Below are 17,801 nucleotides of genomic sequence, written 5' to 3'. Positions count from 1 at the left end.
TTCCTGATGGGGCTAAATTCCACTTCTGGGTCCTTCACATTTTTCAAACTGTGTCATTTGTGACAACACACAGTGAGGACCTGTGATCCAGGCTAGCTGTAACAAGTCCTACACCCAAGTCTGATTTCTATAGTAAAAGCAATTAGAGATTTATATTAACTACAAGCTCCAGGTTGTTTTCATGTATCAGTAATATGTATTGTCTTTTGAGAACCATTGATCAATTCACTCCATTACAAAGTCCCATATAACTATTCCTCTACCAGAAGGCTCTCTGAAATTCATCGCTAGTCAGATGTTAATGATTTTATTTTATAACAACAACAACAACAACTACAAAAATCAAATCACTAGTCCTAGGCTTGATACATACTGGGTAAGGAATGGGAAATACTAGCCTTGGCGAAGGGCTTAGAAGAAATGTGTAGTATTTTGATTATAAAAGCTGCTATATTCCTTGAAGGGTGGGTTAAAAATGAGGAACCTCCAGGTGTTTAAAGAGGAAATCAAAATGAATCCATAATTGTTGGGCAATAAAGAATTCAGAAGTATAAATCAATAGAGAAGGTAAAACATGACATAATAAATAAAGAGACTGCTTGGAAGAAAAATATTGTGAATTTTGGTGAGTTCATAGGAATGACAACATATCGTTCCCAAGGGAGGGAGAGGAACCCATGAGCACAGGATGGAATTGGGGAAGGCAGGCTTGGTCTGAGGTCGCAAGAATGACACCAGAGAATTCCCAACATCTGTCACTGGTGGTGAAATCCAGTTAAGATTTAAGGGAAGATTACTAAAGGAATTAAAAAACCAATAAACAAAATAAATAAAATAAATAAAATGTATTTATTAATTTATAATAATTTAATAATATAAAATATGAAAATAATATAATTTATAAGTAATACTCTTTAAGAAAATTGTAAAATGTGATACCTGGAAAGTTCATAGGAGGATACCCAGTACCATCTGCTGGCAGGGATGCGAGCAGAGAAGTAAGGGAGGCTGTGAGACAGAGGTCTTTGCTATTTTCTCTTCACATTCCAATATGCTTTTTGCACCTACTTATTGCAACCAAATCTCACAAGCCGTGTACTTGATATAAGTTATTAACATGATTAACAGTGCACTTTACTTGTAAGGTAGGTGTTATGTGGAATTCAACACGTAAGCACAGTTGGAATCGATTTTAAACCAATAAAGCAAAGGAAAGTATTTCTATAAAAGTTATTTAATCCTATGATGCTGCACCTGAATAGCTTCCATACAAATTTAAGAAAAATATTTTCAGCTAATGAAGAAACTAACTAAGGGGAGGAGGTCATGAAGAGAAGAAGGAACAGGGATTAGGAAAGAGAGGGCAGAGGAGGGATCATATATCATCTCACATAGGCAACACAGGCTTCTTTACATGGCGTTTAAGAACATTTCCACCTAATCCAAGCGGTAACATTTTTATTTCAATAAAAACATAAGTAGCTGGGCATGGTGGTGAACATTAATTCCAGCACTCGGAAGGTAGAGTTAGGTGGATCTCCGTGAGTGCAAGGCCATCCTGGTCTATATTGCAAGTTCTTGGACAGCCAGGGCTATGTAGAGAGACACTGTCTCAAAAGATTTTGTGTGTGTGTGTGTGTGTGTGTGTGTGTGTGTTCCTGTGTATTTGTGCACATACACAGACATGACACATGTCAGGTCATGCAAGTGGAGGTCAGAGAACAATCTAGAGTTGGTTTTCTCCCTCTATCTGTGTGTACCAGGGAGTGAATTTGAGTCATCAGACTTTGGCTGCAAGTACCTTTCTTTCCCAGCCGATCCATCTCCTTAGCCCAAGTTACAATCTGATAGTCAAAGCCTCTCTCCACACCTTATGCGGCAGAGCATAAGGACAGAGACAGGTGTGGAGGAGGAAGCACCACCATAAATTTGCCACAACAAAATAATGCACAGGGGAACTGCTGCCTGTTCTACTCTTCTTTAAAAAAGCCAACACCAAGGCAGACAAATGGTTTTCCTATAAACACAGCAAACAGCATCTTATCCTACTGGGATACTCAACCATCTTGGTACTTTCTGTTCCTTGGCGTCTCAGACACAGTTCTGAAGCCATAGATTGCATGCACTAGTGGTTCAATGGCTGAAAACGTCTTCCAATTTATTTGTCAACATCATCGTACATAATACTGTTTAAAACAGACATTCTAGAAAGCCGAGTGAGCTTTGAGATTCCATAAGTAAATGCTGTGACCACAGGGGTATTGCTATTAAGGAGGAAACACGGAAACAATACTAACAGGAAGAGAAACTAGCTGGCAAGTTAAATTGCTTCACAATTTCCTCTACCTTTGCTTTGACCTAATAGGAACATAGTGATGGTTTATGTAATATGTAAAATCAAATATTATGAAATTTTAACGAGTGCATTATTGTATTTTGAAGTGCAAAAATCCATGAGCGCCCCCCCGCCCTGTTTGGGTGTATGCACATAAAAACACACCCTCAGGGTATACTTCTAATATTTGACTCCATAAAAAAATGCCTGAAGCACACATTATATGAAAACAACCTTTGCATAAATCCACTGACCCATTTTCTTCTAAAGTCACAACTGCTACTGGCTTTTCACTTGCATTGTTGCATTGAAACTGTAACAAACGGAGCTCAGCTGCATCTGCGCAGAGCCTTGAAGAATAAATACTTCGAGTTGCACAACTGACCTTTTCCACAAAAAGTACGGGCATTCACTGCCTCGGGGGCGTGCATGAGCGTTAGGTAAAATTTTGGAAATAAGAATCGAGTTTCCTTTCTTGTAGATGAACCAATTTAGATATCAAACATTTCTTTGCATTTCCTTGCATATTTGTAAACATGGCTTTTGTTTTATATATATATATATATTTAATTTAAAGGAAAACATTTAATCGCTTTATAAGCTAAGCAACAATACCTTCTTCGGTGAGCTGCATAAAAGGAAAAACAAAGACCATGCATTCAGCAGATTTTTTTTTTTTCAGACAGTAAAAGAGAAAGCAAGTACACACACAGTTCTATCTCAAGTCCTGGCGTGAAGACCACAACCCCCGGCATCTCCAACACAGCCCAGGAGTGGGGGGTGGAGAGCACTGTGCTCACCTGTCTGGCTGAGCTGTGATGTGCTTCTGCTTCTCCGAGACACAATGGCTACCACTTTGGCACTCAGGCTGGACCTCCGCTTCTTTCCGCCGGCTCCGACGGTACCCACGGCTGTGTCCGACTGGCTGCCGTCATTGTGTTCCAGTGTATATATCTCTCCACTTACACTGGTGCTCTTGATGATGGCTCTTCCTGAAGTCCCCATCCGTCTGCCTTGCATTTTGGGGGTAAATGAACTATATTTACAAAGTAAAAACATATATGCATCCATAAATTACAGGTCAGCATAACTGAAACTCTAGAACTAATTCTCTTGAAATAATCCAGACACATTGTTTTCTTAGGTGAAAGAGCCAGCTGAGTACTACACATGTTTTCAGATCACATCATTTTTGTCTCCAAAATAATATTCATTTGATGTGCATGGATGAAGGCAAGAGACAATGGGAGTCAGAAGACAGCATCAGATCCCTTGGAACTGGAGTTGCAGATGGTTATGAGCTGTCATGTGAGTGCTGAGAATTGAACCTGGGTCCTCGGCAAGAGCAGTGAGTTCTCTTAACTGCAGCAGCCCCATCACTTTTCTTAAAGATGTTTGCAGCACCAAGACCCCTAACATATAGGTAGCAGATGTGCAGCTCAGTCTTCATGTAGATACCCCAACAACTGAAGTGGGGACTGTTGCCTGCCTGTGATCTTGTTCCCCTAACTAGGCTACCTTGTCTAGCCTCAGTGAGAGTGGATGCACCTAACCCTGCAGAGACTTGATGTGCCAGGGTGGCGAGATACCCAAGAGAGGCCTCCTACTGTCTCAGAGGAGATGGGGAGGGGGAATGGTGGGAGGGACTGTGTGTGTGTGTGTGTGTGTGTGTGTGTGGCGGGGGGGTCAACTAATTTATGTAAAAAAAGTCTTAGATCATTTGCACACTTCATCTTTATTGTCTATACCAACAACTCTAACTGAAATAGCAAGCACATGCTCAGCGTATGTCTGCAGGAGGTCTTCCATGTATACATTACAGCTTTTAGCCTAGAATTTTTATGGGAGTCCTGACTGGTTCTCTGACTCTAGTGTTTGCTCTTGAGACTCTCTTCCTTCTGTTCCATACCCGACATTGATATGATGGTTTTTGCTCCATCTTATTATATTTTATTTTGTCATGTTTGGTTGTTATCTCTTAGAAGCCTGTTCTTTTATAATGAGAGACAGGACAGAAGTTGATCCATAGAGGAAAGAATGTGGGGGTGAACTGTGAGGAGCAGAGGGAGGGGAAACTATAATCAGAATCTATTATATGAGAAAATATATTTTCAATAAAAGGAAAAATGAATGAAAAACACCAACTCTAACACTTCTCTTTTAATAAGTCTTATCACTAAATTCTTCTGTGTGCTCATTAATCATTTGAATGGACTATAATTCTATCTTCTCTTCAGGCACACTCTCAGTATCTCCATTTTCTATTACTGACTTGCTCAGTTCTGTGATAGATCTATATAAACTTCCAAGATGGGTCCTTCTCACAGTCACAAACTTATCCACCCTCAGTCAGACACTTATAACTAAGAAGTAAGCAGCGTTGGTTGTATCAGTTGGCTCTGTGCTTGTGGATGGAAGGCAGAGTCAACCTTACATTGCCCTTTTCAGGAGCTCGCTGCTTTCCTTTTAGAGAGAGGGTTTCTCACTGGGGTCTGAGGCTTACCAGTTAGCCTATACTGGTTGGCCAGAGAGCTGACATTGGCCTGTATCTGCCTTCCAAACTCTGGGGCTGAAAAGTCACCTTTCCTGGCTTATGTAGGTTCAAACTCTGTTCCTCATGTTTATGTGTCAGTCAGTTGATCAGCTGAGCCATCTTCCTATTTACTTATTAGTATTTTTTAATGCATCCTATCGTTGGTTTTTCAGTCTGTCTTTTGATAATTTTTCGTTTTATAGTAAGGTAGAGTAGGTAAAGAATTATAGTAAGAGATGTTTTGTATAAGGTCTATATCATATACAAATCAGAACAATAGAAAGCAAACAGATGCTGAGCCATATCTGCAGCTCCATCACTATTATTAAAGATGCTTGCAGGATCGAAGCCTCTGGTACATATGTGGCAGATGTGAAACTTGGTCTTCATGTGGGTCTCCCAACAACTGGAGCTGAGGCTGTCCCTAAATCTGTTGCCTGCCTGTGGATCCTGTTCCCCTAACTGGGCTGCCTTGTCCTTATTATATCCATAAGTGGAATTTTATTATACCTCTCAACTTCCATGAAAAAATACTAATGTCATTGCTCCTTGGACTATTAGCTAAGACCAAGTATAAGATGTCATTTCACCAACAGTATTACTTTGGAACTCAGAGTATCATTCTTCATCTCATGATGAAGTGTTCAGTTACAATCAAATGCCTCTCAGCACATCCCGAATGTAAAAAATATTTAAGGTAAGCTGGGAGGGTTCAAAACTTTATCGTGGATATTTTATTTTAACAATGCAATATTTTTGCAATGCTGAGAAGTGGTTTTAGAATCACAGAAATGTGGGCAGCAAAAGTTACTATTTGAGAGGTCTGTAGTAAGAAGTTGTAGTAAATATATGTGTAAGACAATCTAAGATTATTTCTCCTTGGAATTCAAAGTATTTGTTTAGATGCTTACAATAGTTTTTACATAAGGATGTCTATAGCTCTCTAAAAGTCTTGGAACATATATGATTTTCAGTGGGAGAGGTCAAGGCTGTTCAGCTCAATTGACCTACCAACATATTCGGTCTGGTTCATGAATACAAGTTCACCACTTTAGTAGAAATAAATTTTCTACACCATCCTGCCCCGTTTCTTCACTTTATTCATCCAGCTTCTGTTGCTCTTCAAAAATGATGGTAAGCCTGCACTGCTGAAGATAACAATTACCCAACTCATTGAACATGAAAGAATCAAGCTGCTGCCTGCCTACCCAGTGTCTTGCCCTTACCAACTAGTGTTCACCTTACCAAAGAAGAAAGGTAAAAAGCCACACAGTTAAAGAACTTTTGACCTACAGTGAAGACCTGCCTGGAAGATGCATTACTACATTAGTGGCAAAAACCTCGTTGTAGTAACCAATCAATATCTGTTTAGTTTAAAGTCCACAATATGCTCAGGTGGATAAGGACCTGAAATTAGACCTAGAATAGACCTGAATAGAGACCTAGGGGACAATCAAATCTTAATCTGCCAAAGGAAATAGAAATAAAATGGCCCCTAATGGCATCCACCTCAGTCTTCATCAGAGAAGCTTTTTGTTTTGTTTTGTTTTTCCTGCAGTAGTCGAGAACAAATACAGAGACCCACAAATGGACAATGGCAGGCAGTCAAAGACCTTGGAACACTCAGAACTTGAAACACTTGACCTTAGCCAAAAGGCTAAGAAGCAATGAATTATCTTTTAATGAAAGTTGATAACTATAATTATATTCCATTTCATGGATATATTAAGGAGAACACAGATACATGTTCATTTAATTTACTGAGTTATTTAATTGAAAACCTATTTTCAATGAAGAAAGTGTGGTGTCTCCATCAAATCCCTCCCCTTGGATCTAAGAGAACCCTACAGAAGAGGAGACAGAAAGAGGGTGTGGGGTAAACAAAGCCTTCTAAGCACATGAGGGCCTACACATATTTGAACTCATAAGACAGTGGCAACATGTATAGGGGACGGACATACAGGTATGGATCAAGTAGAAACCTGGTGTTGAAAGGTGAAGTAGACACATGACCCTGTCCCTAACCCAGAAGCTCTCTCTGATTGAAAACTGATCCAATCGAGTCTCACTGGGTATACAAACCACTCTTAAGGCCAGAATTTGTGCCCAGCCACAGATATCCAACACAAAGTGAACTTGATGACAGTTTTGGAGGTTGCCTCATAATGCTTTGTCTGGGCTTCTCCCTCCCTTTACATGTCCTTTGTGTATATATTAAGACTTTTCCTTTTGTGTTTTTATAGGGTTTCTGTATGAGCAAGTGTGTATCTCTCTACATCTATATATGCTTCTTATACTTTCCTTTGGCTCATTCTTTTCTGTTTGTAGTATTCTGGTTTGTTTTTATTTTATATTATTATATTGTATATTCTGATAAGAGAAGGAAGGGGTGTGGATTCCTGACAGGTGGCAAAGTGGACAGGATCAACATCATCAAAACATAATGTATAAAATAAAATCTATTTTCAATCAAAAAGTTAATCCTATCATTAGTGTATAATTGGATCCTTTAAGAGAAATATCGAAGACTTTTGCTTTATGAAGCTGTTTGGAGTCTTACTGCATGCTAGTACCATGGTTCATAGTTTGTATTGATAATACTAAGGTGTGATCTTATACTTAGCACAACGTGTATGCCTTTCCAAATCTGATATACCCTTTCCATTTTCAAGCAGGAAGTGAAAACATGATCCATAAACATTCATGATTTAAGTCACTCCATGCAGTCCAATAAAAGCTACATTTTTTTTGTGAGCTCCACTCCAACTACTTTTTAAGAGTTGTCTTCCAGGCATCCTCTGTTCATGCTTCACCTTTCTCCTTATTTGTACTGACTAATGTCAGGTTTGTTTCTACCACTTTGCAAAAACTGGTTTTGGAAGTCATTACTGTAGCACAGAAGATAAGGCAGCAGATTCAGCTTTTATTGACCTAGATCACATGATCCAGATTTAAATTCTTATTTGAAATCCTTTATTTCAGCCATCCTTTTATATTCTGCAGTGATTGTATGCATATGATTGTGTGAGCATGCTTGTGTGCCTGTGTATAATAATTACACACATTTCGAGATCACCTTAAAGCAAGCTCTAATCCTGCCATTTTCTTTCTAAGGAGTAAAGTAAAACATTAGCATTTTATCTGCTATTAATCCCAGCACTTGGGAGACAGAAGCAGGGAAACAGGTGGTTCTCTTTGAGTTCAAGGCCAGACTTGTCTATAAAACTAACTATAGGATAGCCAAGGCTACGAGAGAGAGAGAGAGAGAGAGAGAGAGAGAGAGAGAGAGAGAGAGAGAGAGAGAGAGAGAGAGAGAGGAAGAAGAAGAAGAGGAAGAGGAAGAGGAGGAGGAGGAGGAGGAGGAGGAGGAGGATGAGGAGGAGGAGGAGAAGGAGAAGGAGAAGGAGAAGAAGAAGAAGAAGAAGAAGAAGAAGAAGAAGAAGAAGAAGAAGAAGAAGAGGAAGAAGGTGAGGAAGAAGGTGAGAAAGAAGAGGAAGAAGAAGAGGAAGAAGAAGAAGGAGGAGGAGGAGGAGGAGGAGGAGGAGGAGGAGGAGGAGGAGGAGGAGGAGGAGGAGGAAGAGAGACAGAGAGAGACAGAGGGAGATAGAGAGACTCTACTGTTTTAGAATTTCAATTTAAGGATTGAAGTCTGCAAAGTAAATATGTCAAACTAGCTTTATAATTTTAACTACTGAGGTTTTTGAAGCCACATAATATTGCTAGTGGGAATGTTAAACAGTGGTAATGCTTTGTCTTTTACAGTTAAATGTAGAGTTTCATATGAATTAGAAACTCCACTTAAAGGTTATCACATGACCTGGCAATTTCATTCAGCAATTCACTCAAGATAAATGAGAACATGTATTGATAAAAAGCCACATATAAATATCCAAAGCAACATTATTCAAAACACTAGGGAAGAAGTAACTCAAATGACCACAATTTGATGGGTAATAAAATGAGATACGTCCACACAATGATGTATTGCCAACTACAAAAAAGAACGAAATATTGACAGATGTTAAAATACAAATGAAATTGAAAATATCCCATCAGAATAGGAGCTAGAAAAAATGCCCATGTATTGTCAAAATCCATCTCAGGAAAATGTCTGAGTGAAGTCCATAAAGAAATACTTCAGATCTCCCTTCAACAGGGAGAAAGACTTGGTACAGTGCTGGCATGTATGAATTTACTTGGGGAGATGACAGAAATTATACAATCGGAAATGGGTATTGTTTCTTCAAGTTTATAAACACAATAAAAGACTATGGATGTATACTTCAAGAATGAATTTTATAATACGGTAAATGCATCTCAATTTAAAAATAAATAGCCTTGTATATTTCCTAAATTTTGCCAGTGGGCATATAATACAAACACATAATGTTATTTTAATAATATGTAACTTAATTTTCTCTGGAATTCCTTTCTAAGCCATTATACAGGGACTTTATCTGTTAAATAAATTAGTATTTAATCAAACAGTGTTTCAATATCATGGAAGATGGACAATGGCATAACTAATTTGAGCTTTCAGTCTGGAAAACAAAGGGAAAAATAATCAGTAGTACACAATTGATGAGTATGTGCAGAGCCAATAATGAGAAATCCATCACACGGAATGGGTGTATGCCTCCTGTTGCTGATGGATATTAGAGCCACAGGTAGTAAAGACGGCCAAGCTGGACTTAGCTGGGTCTGGGGGAACTACATGGAGCTTGGTATGATAATACTTTACTCCTACTGTAAGATGTATACACACACACACACACACAAACTATAAAATGACAAAGATAGTAAATCTATACACACATAGATGGAAAGTGTCGTTAGTATGGACAGGATGATTTTATGTAATTTCTAGGAAAATAGTGCTAGTTATTAAACACTAAGATCCCATCTATGGCTATATAGATAATTAAATTAAAAAATAATATTGGTGATTTACGATTATAAACTTTAGTGAAAGTGAACCATCCCGAGCTCACTGTAATGTAACTGAGAAGACATTTCCTTCCTTGGAGATATAAAACCTAATGGGCCATATAAGACAATCTAATGTGTACCCTTAGGTGAGAAGTTTTTGCTGCATTATTACAGTGTAAGGAGGCTGGGCAAACATTTGTGACAAATAAAGAGACAGGAAGTAAGATCTCCTTCCCAAAAGTTGTGGTCTTTCAGCAGGACACGCGGGGCTAACAAAAACAGCTCTATTCTTAAGTTTGCAGCCCATCCAGGATAAAAGTTATATAGAATATATGTAATAACTACGTTAAATCATAATTCTGTCAGAAATAAAAAGGAAATAGATAACAGGTACCTAATTTGTAGAAGGAACTTATGTATGTAACTTGTACTTCTCCTATGGGTTACAGAAATACCTATCAAAGACAGTCAGGGGCCCATTATGACTTCAAGATAAGGGTAAGAGAGCAGTGACGTAATACACAGTAAACAGTTAGGACTGCACAGCATATATCCCACAAGTCTGTTCACAGCGTTGTTGAATTTCAGCAAGAAACATTGTTTCATTGCTACATTAAGTTTATAATGACACATTTGCAGATATGCATTGGAGATAGGAATAGGAAATTGCTGATCAATATTAAGACACCACAACCAGGCCTCTAGCTTCTAAGTTGCGGAAGATAAAACATAAGAAGTGACATTTGATAGCTCACGCCTATCAGAGTGCCTCCCAAAAGTGTTGGGGAAAAGCAGTCCAGAACAATAACTGGAAAATGTATTCAAAATAGATATGTTTAGATTCATGCCTTTCAAACAGACCAAGTCTTCAGATATGATGGTTTATTAATATGTGTTGAATCTTTTCCTCACTTGTACACACATGTTGATTGTTAACACAAGGCTATACATCATCTTTAGGATTTTAGCCTTTCACACTATTTATTAGCTTGTCCCAAAATTTCACATTTTTTCCCCTAGGGTATTTCATGTTACATAATATTAGATGCAATGATATATTATTAATTTTGTTTCCCAATGTTTGTTACCAGCACATGAAACACTAGTCCTTTTTGTATATTGATCCTATATCCAATGACCTATACATTACACCAGTTGATTCTTCTGATTCTTTTATGTTTTCTGCACTTATTATCATATAAACAAAATGTTCTAATGCATTTCCAATCTCCACAGCTTCCATTGGTCCCCTGGCTACATGTAACCCTGGCTAGGGGATTGTCAATACTGATGAATAGTACTGGCACATGTGTGTACACAAGGGGTGAACCGCTCTAGACTGTATTACTAATTAAAATTATACTGTATTACTAATTAAAATTATTTCAGATTAACTTTTAGCCTCACAATAAGAACTACTGTTTCTTAGTTTGCTAAGACTGCATTTTTTATTTGTTGTTTTTGAGACAAGGACTGACACTGTTATCCATAATGATCTAGGTATTATTATGTAGCCCAGGATAGCTTCTTCATAATTCTTCAACTCTTCGTAATTGTCCTGCTTCACCTTCCCGAGTGCTAGATGCTCAGACTATCAGTGTGAGCCACAAGCCTGGCTGTAAGATTTCATTTCATCACAAATGTCTGTCAGACTTTTTCATACATTTCTTTTATAAGCACACTTATTAGGCGGGAAATAATCACTGAGGTGAATATTTGACTTCTTCCAACCCATCATGAGTTACACAAGGTATTGATGAAATTTTGTAGTAGGTGCTAATGTATTCTCATATTCCTTTTCTGCTGCTCTCTCCCCCTCCTTTTCGCTTTCTTCCCTACAGAATTCAATACGCAGAAGGTTTGTGGCAACTTGTTTTTCCTGTCTTGTAACAAAAACCAGAGTACACATGGGGAAACCATGGCTCCAGCTGCATATGTAGCAGAGGATGGTCTTATCTGGCATCAATGGGAGGGGAGGCCCTGGGTTCTATGTAGGCTCAATGACTCAGTGTAGGAGAATACTAGGGGGTCGAAGCAGGGGTGGGTGGGTGGGTGGGTGGGGGAGCACTTTCATAGATGCAGGGGGAGGGAGGAGAGAATGGGGGTTTGTGGAGGGGAAACTTGGAAGGGTGATAACATTTGAAATGAAAATAAACAAATAAGCAAAACCCCCAAAGCAGTTCCAAATGAGGACTAGGAGTCTGGCCTAAGAAAGGCAGACAGATAGAAAGTACCTAGGTAGATTAATGTATCTGTCACTTAAGCACTTATGATATCTGGCTTCCAGGTCCTTCTCCAAGAGAAACACACACATGGTAGGCTAGCCACACTCAAAGTAATTAATTGCTCAGTGGACTTTGAAATCTCCCACCTGTTGGGTCCTGTAGCAGGACCAGCTTCCCTGTCATTGCCTAGATTATCTAGACCTCTCTGATGCCACAAACCATCCAGTTCCCATGGAGAAAGGGAACTCATTCACCCTCCACCTACCTGAGAGCCTTGGCAACAAACAGATGGGGACACTGGCTCTTGATCCTCTCTCTACCCTGGGACACCTTATGTGCTTTGCTTGGAATGTTCTCTCTGTCTCTGTCTCTGTCTCTCTCTCTCTCTGTCTGTCTCTCTCTCTCTCTTTCTCTCTCTGTGGGTGTGTGTACCCACACATGCTGGTGTCATGTGTGTCCATCCCATCCCGGGAAACATCAAGGCAAAAGAAACAGACATCTAGGAAAAAATGTGCCCCATTTATTAGTATACACTCATAAACAAGGTAGAAAGATAGCTTTAGTTGCTCTCTTCTCTGTTCATGTTGATTAGATTTGTAAACTACCATTAGATATTTATTCTTTCTAATCTTGCTGACATACCTGTATAACCCCTATTATTATTTTTTTCATATCATGCTATGCATAAGAATTGATTATATTTGTCTTTTTTAATATATAATTTTGTTCTCTTTGCAGTGTTGACGATTGAGCCTAGTATCTCATATGTGGTAGTCAAGCATTCTACCCCTGGGCTACACCCCTCTCCCAGATGCTTAGTTGTGTTACAATTACTGAAATACCTGCAGACAAGAGGTGAGTCCACCACTGGCCATTTAGTTTTATATCCCCCCTTCCCCACACATTTATTCTTCCACATTATTTTTCGCTTAAAATAAGAATGGTATTACTTCATAACTGTAATATTTGTAGTTGGATCATGGGTTTTCCCAATCTGACAACTAAAATATGTATTTTGACTTTGCGCTAAGACAAGGAAGTAGGCTCAGATATTTTGGTCATCCTGATGAACCCTTAGAAACAGTGATCATGGGAGGGATCACGGGACTTTGTTTATCGCCTTGCTTGTTCTTTGACTATTTGTGTTTATTGTATTGCTTGTAACTTGACTATTTGCATCTATTGTATTGCTAGTTCCTTAACCTAGAACTGGCTGTAATACTTGCATGTAATTAAAATGGTATAAAAGCAGATTGTGAAAAAAAATAAAATAAAAAATGGTATAAAAATGCATTTTGAGTTACTGAGTACTTCTTTACATTATACATTTACCATTTTCAGAATAATACCAACACTGTGCAGGAATGAAACCCCATGACTATTCCTTCAAATTAATAGAAAGGAAAACACTGAATATACAAAGCATATGCGACCCCTGTGCACAAAACATCCCGTGCCAAACAAGTTGGTAAGGAGTGGACACACACCCGAGTCCTGAGTTTGTCTTCTGACTTTCACTTACTCACCTGCATGCAGTCATTACACACACACACACACACACACAAACACACACTCACACTGACAGGGACAGTGGAGGATGGATTTTGAGGTCACTAGACACATCTACCACATGCTTTATTCTATTGAACATGTTAAGTATGGATATTTAAGAGTTCCTGTTTGATTAATATGCCCTTTCTTTAAATTTTGTTATCATTTTATTTTATTATCTTTATTGAGGGAAACATGAACACCACAGTATAAATAAGGACGTTAAAAGGCAACCTTCAGGTGAACAATGTTGCCTTCACCTCCTGGATTTCAAACATCAAACCCAGGTTGTCAAGGTGGGTGACAGGTAGCTTTACCTGGTAAGCCATTCCCCTGATACAAAATTTCCTTTCCATTGGTAGAATGATAATTTTGGCATCTTCCTGTGCAGAAATGGATTTGAAGTGTTTTGTCTGCTAGAGTTCATTCTGAAACTTGGTCCTTCAGAAGTTGTGGCTTTTGTTTTATTTGACCCCCCCCCCCTGCGCGTGCGTGCGTGCGTGCGTGCGTGCGTGCGTGCGTGTGTGTGTGTGTGTGTGTGTGTATGTGAGAGAGAGAGAGACAGAGACAGAGAAAGACAGAGACAGAGAAAGACAGAGAGAGACAGAGAAAGACAGAGAGAGACAGAGAGAGACAGAGAGACAGAGACATAGAGAGCTTGAGAGCATGTGCAGGTCAGAGGGCATTGTTGGATTTTAATTATCAGATGCCTTGCATTTTTCTTAAAGACTTCATCTTAAATTTGTGTATTGTGTATCTGTGGGTAGGCCTTGCACATGGGCGCAACTGCCAGAAGAAAATGTTGTATCTATAATATCTGCACTTAGAGAAGGTAGTTCTCACTGAATGATCTGCTTATCCCCCTTTTAAGATGGGGGTCTCTTACAGGCGAGGAACACACCAAAAAGGCTAGGCTGGTTAGCCAGTGACCCTCTGAGATCTGTTTGCGTCAACCTGACCAGAGCTAGGACTGTAAACATGTGCCACAATGTCCACATTTTTGTAGTTGGTTATTTTGAAAGAATGGCTCTCACTTTTTAAGCCCTGGCTACATAGCTAAGCTCTTTGCTATGTAGTTGAGGTTGAGGCCGAACTCACAGAGATCTGACCAAATGCTGGGATTAAAAGAGTGAGTCACCATGTCCTTTTCAATGCCCAGAGTGTAACAAAAGTGAATTCAGCAATTCTTGCTTGAAAGGTAAGAACTTAACTTCTCTTTTCCTGTAGGAAAACAAAGAGGTTTATCTCAGTCTCCCTGTCTTTGCCGACCTGAAAGTTCACTCTGCCTCCCCAGGACCCAGCACTGCCTGGAATCTGTGTGTGCACTTCTGCTTTGCAGTGGCTGCATTTGTTTGGTTTATGGAAAACATTCCCATTGCATGACTAACTCACCAGCAAAAGGAAGTCTGCTGCGAATACTGAAGAGCTTCACTTGCCAGCTACCACTTAGTCAGTGTCTTCAGCCCAGTAAAACCTGGGCTACACGCTCAGGTTCCATCTCCCATACACCCATGTCTGAAAGCACCCTCAGACCAAAATGGGTACAAACAGCAGGTATCTTGTGTTTTCCTTTTCTTTCAATGACCAGAGCACCTCAAATTGCTGTTTTGTTGTTTATAAATTCTATCAAGGTTTTTTTTGTTTATTTGTTTTTGGTTTTTTTTTGTTTTGTTTTGTTTTGGTTTTTTTGGCTGTCGTTTGGCTTTTATAGTTTTGTGCATAGGAAACCCAATCTATTAAAAGCTGTGCTATCATCACTGGAGTAGACTGCCACAGCACTGCTCACAGAATTATTAAACCAGCTATATTTCCCATGAAATTTCCAGATAAGAAATGAAGACGTTCATTGCACAGTCTCTAGCTAGCAATGCCCCCTCTCCTTTTTGCTTGCTTTGTTTTGTTTTTGAGATTATAATTTAATTACATAATGTCTTCCTTCCTTTTCCTCCTTCCAAACTCTGCATATACCTTCCCCCTCTGTTCTTCAAATTCAGGGGCTCCTTGTTTTATCAATAGCTATTGAATGGCTCTCATAACAGTGTCCCGATTTCTTCACAGAAGGGCAGAGCTGCCCAGCTTCAGCCAGAGCCCAAGTCTTCTGTTACTCTTAGGTATAAGGCACTGGTCCAAGGTTTTCCCAGGCTAAACTCTTGTTAGTATCAGACATTAGACAGACACTTCTTTTCAAAGTTACGACTGTTATTTTTAGTGAATTTTACATCTTATTTTAATACCTGCGTAGAACACCTGCTCCTGACAATTCCACTCACTTGGATTTGTCAATTTATTCAAATTTCAAATATGGTGTCTCTAAGTTTTAACTTAGAGATGTGGTTGATTTTTAGCTTTGTGTAAGATTCCATTTTAAGTATCTTCTTATTGAAGGAGAGGAGTGCAAGGAATAAAATCAGTGATTCGTAACTTTAAATCTGCAGTTGTAAGATATTTATGTAATCAATCCGACAATGTCTCAGTTGAACTTGTATTCCAAGTGGAGCAACACAGACCCCAGAAGATGATAGTTGATCCTTAGTGGGCAGAGAGACAGAGTACTCTTAGATGATGAAAGAACACAGTACAGAAACAGTAGCTGTGCCTGGCAATAATAATGGTAGTGGTGATAATGAGTAAACATGGCTCTGTGGAGTTAAGGATGAGGTCTGCTTACTTATCTCCCTGGATAGTCACCTTCAGCTTCAGCATCTGCATAGAAGATGTGAATAAGTCAAGTTCTGCAGCAACTGCTCATTATCTCTCTCCATATCAGTCAGAGATAGCATCAAGATGAGCAGCCTAGAGATCGACATCTAGGTGGAAAGCAGTCTGTGTGGAAGGCTGGTTGTGCTCACACTCTACAGTCATGGGAGTCCTGATTACAGGACCTTCTCTATTCAACCTTTCTTAACTCTGTTCACCCTCTACCTCTGCGTACTGACTTCCTCAGTCACAATGGTCTCTTCCTCAGACTGAATGAGTTCCTTCTCTCTGAATCCTGCACGATGCGTCTCCATTCATTTGCTTCCATTACTTCTGGAGACTCACACTGTTCCATTCCTGCTGTGCTGTCTTTCAGTTTTTATAATTTTTTAGCCTCAGCTCCCTTCGAGGGAGTCATGAAAACAATGAGCTACTAATGATATGATTTGTATATAATCAGCAGTGATCTAATATGAGAATATATAAGCACACTTTCACAGGACAAGAAGATTTTCTTAGGGGCTACTTTCATAACGATTTCCCTAGGTACAGTCATCACACAAATCAGCAATATGGGGTGTTTAAAGCTACACCAAAAAACAAAAAACAAACAAACAAAAAAAAACAAAACAAAACCAGCAGAATAACTAGCTTTAGGAAAACCTCAAAACAAAAATAAATTACTTCAAGAACATATGAGGAGGTATATTTCTTTCAAATTTATTAAGTTATAATATAGTTATAAAATTACTATTTACAGTTATTTTCTAAAAATTAGAACTAGTCACTGAAGTAGTTTGTGCGTTTGAACAGTTGATCCATAGTTGGTGGGGCAGTTAGGGAAAGATTATGAATGCTGTACATAGTGGAACCTTGCTGGAGGAAGAATGTCACTGGGAGGGCTTAGATGTTTACAGTCAGGCGTTACATCTGCTCATGTTCATTCATTCACATTCGTTCTCATTTTCTCTCCCTCCCTCTCCCTCCCTCCCTCCTACCTCTCTCTGTGTATCTCCCTCTTCCTCCCTTCCTTTCCTTTCTCTTTCTCTCTTCCTCCCTCCCAACCTTCTTTCTTTTCTTTTTCCCTCCCTCTCTTCTTCCTGTCTCTTTCGCTGTCTCTCTCTCCCTCCTTCCCTCCCTTCTTCCCTCTTTCTCTCTCTTCTCTTTCTTTTCTTTCTTGTTTGCTCACTTGCTTGCTCACTTGTTTTCTCTATCCCTCTCCTTCCCCCTCCCTCTCTCTGTCTTGCTCTCTTTCTCCTTCCTTCCTACCTTCCCTCTCCCTCCCTCCCTCCCTCCCTCCCTCCCTCCCTCCCTCTCTCCTTCCCCCTCTTTTTCTCTCTTTTGTCCTCTGTTTCCCATGTACTGATGGAATGTGATCACTCTGCTTTCTGCTAGGCTCACTTCATACTCCTGCTGCCAGGCCTTTTCTGCCATGGTGGACTGAATCCCTGTAGACATGTAAGCGAAAAAGAACCATTTCTTTGTGTGCTAAGTTGCTTCATGCCAGAGTATTCAATCACAGTAATGAAGA

General features: G+C 39.4%; 1 protein-coding gene across 48 annotated transcripts in view; it reads right to left on the bottom strand.

Annotated features, from left to right (window-relative positions):
- Window positions 1-17,801, bottom strand: part of Rims1 (regulating synaptic membrane exocytosis 1) — a 468,064-nt gene that overhangs the window by 60,054 nt on the left and 390,209 nt on the right. For 38 of the 48 annotated variants that reach the window (XM_076915147.1, XM_076915148.1, XM_076915153.1 and 35 more), the window contains one exon: window positions 3,136-3,371. The exons of 3 other annotated variants lie outside the window; for them this stretch is intronic. In XM_076915147.1, the coding sequence (XP_076771262.1) occupies window positions 3,136-3,371 (236 nt within the window). The remainder of the gene's footprint in view (window positions 1-3,135; window positions 3,372-17,801) is intronic. 7 more of the 48 variants (XM_076915149.1, XM_076915151.1, XM_076915176.1 and 4 more) reach the window with 1 other exon arrangement.

This window comes from Arvicanthis niloticus, chromosome 17 (genome assembly GCF_011762505.2).
Source record: "Arvicanthis niloticus isolate mArvNil1 chromosome 17, mArvNil1.pat.X, whole genome shotgun sequence".
Classification (NCBI taxonomy): domain Eukaryota; kingdom Metazoa; phylum Chordata; class Mammalia; order Rodentia; family Muridae; genus Arvicanthis; species Arvicanthis niloticus.
Note: the sequence above shows the minus strand (reverse complement) of the source record. Positions and strands in the feature narration are given on the sequence as shown.